The sequence below is a fragment of the Melampsora larici-populina genome (genome assembly GCF_000204055.1).
Source record: "Melampsora larici-populina 98AG31 unplaced genomic scaffold MELLAscaffold_23, whole genome shotgun sequence".
In the NCBI taxonomy this organism is placed as follows: domain Eukaryota; kingdom Fungi; phylum Basidiomycota; class Pucciniomycetes; order Pucciniales; family Melampsoraceae; genus Melampsora; species Melampsora laricis-populina.
Window position 1 is genome coordinate 458,396 of NW_006768787.1, and position 6,000 is coordinate 464,395.

The 6,000-nt window shown below is 40.7% G+C and overlaps 1 protein-coding gene across 1 annotated transcript; it reads left to right on the forward strand.

Annotated features, from left to right (window-relative positions):
• Positions 1-3,044: 3,044 nt before the first annotated feature.
• MELLADRAFT_87833 (uncharacterized protein) lies at positions 3,045-3,760 on the forward strand (the record flags this gene model as incomplete). Its single annotated transcript, XM_007410990.1, has 5 exons — positions 3,045-3,113; positions 3,177-3,266; positions 3,329-3,418; positions 3,483-3,688; positions 3,748-3,760. The coding sequence occupies 5 exons, from the start codon at positions 3,045-3,047 to the stop codon at positions 3,758-3,760; spliced, it is 468 nt and encodes a 155-aa protein (XP_007411052.1).
• Between the last annotated feature and the right edge of the window lie 2,240 nt (positions 3,761-6,000).

Genomic DNA, 6,000 nt, shown 5'->3' on the forward strand with positions numbered 1-6,000 from the left:
GCTTCTCTGACCAAAACTGGTTCAGTCGGTGAAACTGAGCACACCCCCAATAGAAATGGACAGAGACATTCTCCACCGCCAACTGAGTGGCCAGGAGCTTGATTTGCTCCAAGTAAACGACAAAACCCATAGTGAGGGTAGAACGGAAGGTAGGATAGGTTCGGAACCAGAAAGAGGAATTGGGATAGGAATCGCTGAGCATTCCGCGATGAGAGGGAGAAACGGAAATGGTGGCGATAGGGTTCACCCCAACCAGAAAAACCAATCTAAAGAAAGTTCAAAAAAAAACACAAAAAACAATCTAAAGAAAGAAAAAAAAAGAAACACCAGAAAGACGATCGATCTTCTGCAGATCGTCAGTGGCGTGAAGGGTTAGTTGACAGCCCGGCCAGTTGATTTTTGGCCGGTGCTGCGCCCCGCACGGGCCAGCTTAGGATTTTTTTGATGACTCTGATTTCAACCCTTTTGAAATTCAGTGTACTTGTGGCCAGTTTGTCTCCAATTGTGATATCCATTTCCAGCAGTTGGGCTTGATACACTCTGAGGGTGGTCACTTACCAATTGACCAGACAAAAATCATAATGCCATACTCATAAACAACAACCTCAATTCCAACCATTTAACCATCTTTCCTTTGTCATGCATTGTCAGTCTTGATCCTCTGTACACTGCGGGTCAATGGTTGACAGGCGAGGATGTCCGTTCTTCATCCTCCCCAAGGACATCCCGCGGGTGACCGCAAGATATCCTCGCGATGTCTTTTGGGTTCTGGCCTGTCCTGGCGGTCAATGATTTGAGTCCGTTTGACACCCAACAAGGGATCCTGGGACATGTCCCACAGCGTGCTCAGGCCCTGAGACCTTGAGAAAACTTGGCAGGACTTGAGTCTTGAACTTCAGCTGAAGACCTTCTGCTCACACTTTCTCCTCCTGCTTCCTCGGACTTGTTTTTTTTGCTGTCTTTGTACTTATCTTTTCTTCTCTTTTCTATTTTCATCAATCTGCACCGTGTGTAAATGTGTTGTTTTGAGTATTGTTATCAGGGCATCTCTATAGGTTTCCAAATGCTTCACCCTTTCAATTGCTTCTGTTTGTGTTCCGAGTCGATCTGATTCTTATAAAAGAACACCTCTCTTGTCAATTCCGTTCAATTTCTTTCTTGTTTTCTTTCTCTTTTTACATGTTATCTTTTTACTCTTTTATTTTTGATCCCATTGACTGAAATTGTGAACTCGAGCTCACTATGTAATTACCAACTGTTTAGTCTTTTCCATCTCTCTTTTATACGAGTCTTGACTGATTTTTTTGTTATCGGTTTTTGATTTATTTGTTTCATGTCTTTTAAATCTTGTCTCTTTGATAATCTCATCAAATCAAATACATATCACCCTCACTATGTAATTGTTGACTGGTCAATTAGTCCCTACCTTATTGTACCAAGTCAAGGACTACAAAAGGATGCACTGGGCTGCGGTTCCTGCACCCAGAACCCAATTCAAAAGCAGTCCAAACCAATTGAACTATTTGAATGTATTTTGGTAGGACCCTGGAAAGCGCCTATGGAGGTGCCTGACGAAAAAGGGGCTTTTTTGGGGCCAAAACTTCAAAAGATTTGACTATGTACCTGACCAAAAAGTGGTTTTTTCCGAATTTTCTGCCCAAAGGTACCTGACGTAAAAGTGGAGTTTTGAGGTGTGAAAGCTTGATGTACCTGACGTGAAAGGTGAATTTTTGGCTACCTTGGTCACCTGAACATACTGACCTCACGTGACCAAGGTAGCCCAGGTGGTGTGATCAGATGATCAGAGATGTTCAAGCTCCAAAGAACTCCGAAGTATTCCAAACCTCGCAGGAATTCCAAAGTTCATCAAAGAGTACATACCCTCAACCACCACACCGCATATCACCCTATATCACCACAAACTTAATCTCAAAACTTCTCAAACTCAATAACAAGCACGTGAAAACTGAAAATGTTATCTTTTGAACAAACCCTTCAAAAGATCGTCAATCTGTGTGACCACTGCCCCGGTCTTCGCGAAGGCACTAGTCACGATCTAATTTCTACTTTATTCTCAGCAGCTCCAGTGGCTGACCCCAACAAAGAGATGTGGCTATCCGTCAATTCCACTCTCGATGCCGCATTTGCTAAAGATTGTATCATTACAAGTTAAACAAGAACACTCGAATCCAACAAAATAGACAAATTCAATCTAAATCAACAAATTGACATCTTGCAGCTGACGCAGTTGATGTTTCGAGCAGCCGAAGTTTCGCCCTTGGTAATATTACATTCCATTGCCCAATGTCTTTCGTGATCCGCCTTGCTCTAAATCCATCTGTCCAACGTGATATTCATATTGTTGTTAACCATTTTCTACATTCACAATTCCCCCCAAACTAATTCCTGCCTCGCTGGAACTCTCTTTCACAAAGATCAATTTTGCTCCCTGCCCCGTGTTTCAACTACCAAGTCGCCAGCTTTAACACCTGCGATACTCAAATGCTTTTAATCACAATTATCGAGATAATCACATTTGATTTAACTTGCATACTCTATTCGGATGATTATGCAGATTTGAAGCTACCTTGGTTGCTTGATCTGTGTTTCAATTACCGAGTAGCTAGCTGCAACCTTTGCAATGCCCAAATGATCTTAACCCCAATTTTCGAGATAATCACATTCGATTCAACTTCCACATTGCCCTCTTTTCCCCCGCTAGCTGTTACTTTGTCGCTTGATTCATTAAGCTCACAAATTACCTCCAAACGCAATTATCAATCTTCCACTCCAAACTCCTTTCTCATCTAAAGGTCCTGAATACTTAATACTTGGCCTTCAATGTTCAAACGACCCCACCTTCTCTCCATCTCCCCATCCCCATTATACACTCTGTCTACTATTATTTTGTTTCTAATTTTTCATGCTCAATTTACATTTCCTCCTCACCCCAGTCATCAGCTATTTTTTTCTACCTATTTGTTAATTGGTTCACTTTTGCTCTCCACTGTCATTATTATCAACTCTCAGCTACTACAACTGCAATGACTAAATCTCACCCTGCCGTCGCGCAAGTCTTCTACATCTCTGGGATTTTCTACCAAGTAACAGACGTACGTACTCCTTATTCCATTAATTTCGTCCTTCGATTCATCACATCCCCTCCCCACCATCAGTCACTTCCGGCCAATACCTGTACACCTGTGTTCCAAACGCCGCCCTTGTCACAGAATTCGGAAGCAGAGTCTCGAGGCGCTTCTACATCAGTATGTACTCCCTACTCTACATCATGTTCGTTTCACTGACTCCACCCCTACTCTTCAATCAGATGGACCCAACCAAGACCTTGAGATCCGTCCACCAAAATCTGCCGCCTTTACACAAATCAGAAGTACAATTTCGAGGCCCGTCTACATCAGTTAGTAATTTTTACTCCACTCAACATGTTTGTCACATCACTGATCCCCTTATTTCCTAATAAGTTGCATCCAATTAACTCCTTAACACTGGATCATCACACCCTGCCCGCGTCATACAATTCGAAACACCAACTTCAAGGCTGCTCCTCATCCGCTTGCAACTCTGAACCTACTGCAGGTAACAGTGAAGCTTATTTGGCACATGGAATTCATAGCGATTTCCCACACTTATTCACCAGTAGCTCAGCCAGGACCATCACAACTAAGAAGTAAGTTTAAACTTTAAGGCTTTCTTATCCCAATAACATGGTAAATCTATATGACTAAGTCACCATTTTTGACTCGACAGGTGATCTCGAAGACAAAATAGACGCCATTTGAACCAAGTTTTGACTTTGTTTCAAGTGCTCAATTATCACTTAACACCTGCACAAAAGACTGATTCACATAGCTCCATATTCAGTGACAAGAAAAAACAGCGTCCCTCGACTGACTCAATTGATAGCTCCCAAAAGCACAGTCTGAACTCCCAGTAAGCTGCAGTTTATTTGTGACGTTACGCACCTTTTTCCATTCGTGTTCTTCTTGATCCATATCACATGAACTATTAAATTGAATTAATTGTGTACTCCGCACAAAACTATGCTCACTTTTTTTGAATCTTCTCCAATTGTCTACAAAAATAACCCTTTGTTTCAAAAGACACAGTGTATTTGTAGCGTGTGTCAATTGTAGTTATCCAGACATTAAGGATTGATTCCTATTACTCCAAAGTGTTTTCAAAAGCCCCCAAGTTGCCATTTGAATCTGTGAAATCGCATTACATGCCCAGTACCGCAGCATTACGAACCTGTACCTCCTGATAAGCCCGCTTCTTCAAACATAATCCACGACTGATTGAACTTTGCACCATTGCCAAAGTGACAAAGAGCAATATACGATGACTGCAAATTTGACCAGCCATAGTTCGTTGTTACTATCATCAACTGTGTGACAACCAAGGACAGTATTAGCACCTTAATCACCGATTAATGTAAAAATTGTTGATTACTATAGATTCACGTTTCGTTTTTTCGTCAACATTTTTGTGAAAAAAAAGCTCCTGGACATATATTCTGTCTTTGCCTTTGTCAAAACAAGATCCTCCGAACCGATGCTACAAATGGTTTGCCCAATTCACATCTTCGGAACTTCGTGTACTCACTTGCTCCCATAAACAGCAATTAATCAACAATCACCATAATAGATAATTACAGTCGAAAAATTTAACACCTAATTATCCACATAAACGGGATGTTGGAAAATCCATTTTACAAAGATCATGCACAAACTCATAACGATAACCTTGCAGACCTGCATTGGAGAGGATGAAATTCCCTTTCAACCGGAGTCTAGATATCAACCTCGATCATTAGCGATATCCGTCAAAGTGAAGACAACAACAAAGTATCAATGTAACCCCCGAACAAATTCCACCAACCATGCAAGTCTAGCATCATTTATGATTTACGTCTAAGTAGGATGATCGAAGATCTATTTATAACTTTTTATAACCGCCGTCACCTCCATTTTCCCAAGTTTTTCAATTCGAAGGAGCACCGTGTCGCATTCAGCATATTCGCTCTGCACCAGTTAATTATCACGAATTCTGATTCCTCAATCTGCACACACCTCTATATACTCAATCAGAATTTACCTTACCAAATGCCACAATTCTTAGAACTTGATGTAACACTCAACATAACTAACTCAATTCATGCTACGTATAATCAATTCCAGTCAATTTTAGACAACATCTCTATACATAACCCAAATCACTACTTCATCATTGATTTTTACAAGAATAGACTTCCTCAACTCACAATCAAACCAATCATTAATTCTATAACTGGGGCAACAAGTGTCAATAATTTCATTAACAATCACACTACCAACTTCAATTACGCTGACTTTCAATTGCTATTTCCAATACTCAATTCGTAAGCTATAATCTACAATTGCAAACTAATGTAACCTAATGTCTATCTCCTGTTATGGGTTGATACTTCATCAGACACATTTTATTCGACCCCGATACTACTACCTTCATCACTGTACACGAAGGCATCTGCCGTATTCAACGTGAGTTGTTGAACAATAACCGTAAGCTACTCTTCGAGACCAGTATCAAGGAAACTACGCCCTAATTATATCACTAATGTATTGTTGATTTTTTAAAACCAATCAGGTAATGATCACAATTCAGTCAATTACACCAGTCCGCCCCAACCAATAAGTTCATGTGTATTTCAAGTCATGATAAGTTTTACCGTAGACAATCCCATCCCCCCAGCACAAACTCAAAGCCAGGGCAATAGAGTTTTGTACAAATTGGAGGTAGCACACTACTACATCAGCGTAGAGTTCCAACGACGCAGTTTACCGCACGCGCACTACATATTAAGGAGCTTCTTCCAATGTAATATAATATTATGATAATTGCTTGATGTATTACACTAGCCAAATTACTAAATCATTAGAGTTCCTCGTCAACTGCCTCGATAGCAGATTTTCCAGAATTCAACCAACTTTGCTACGTCCC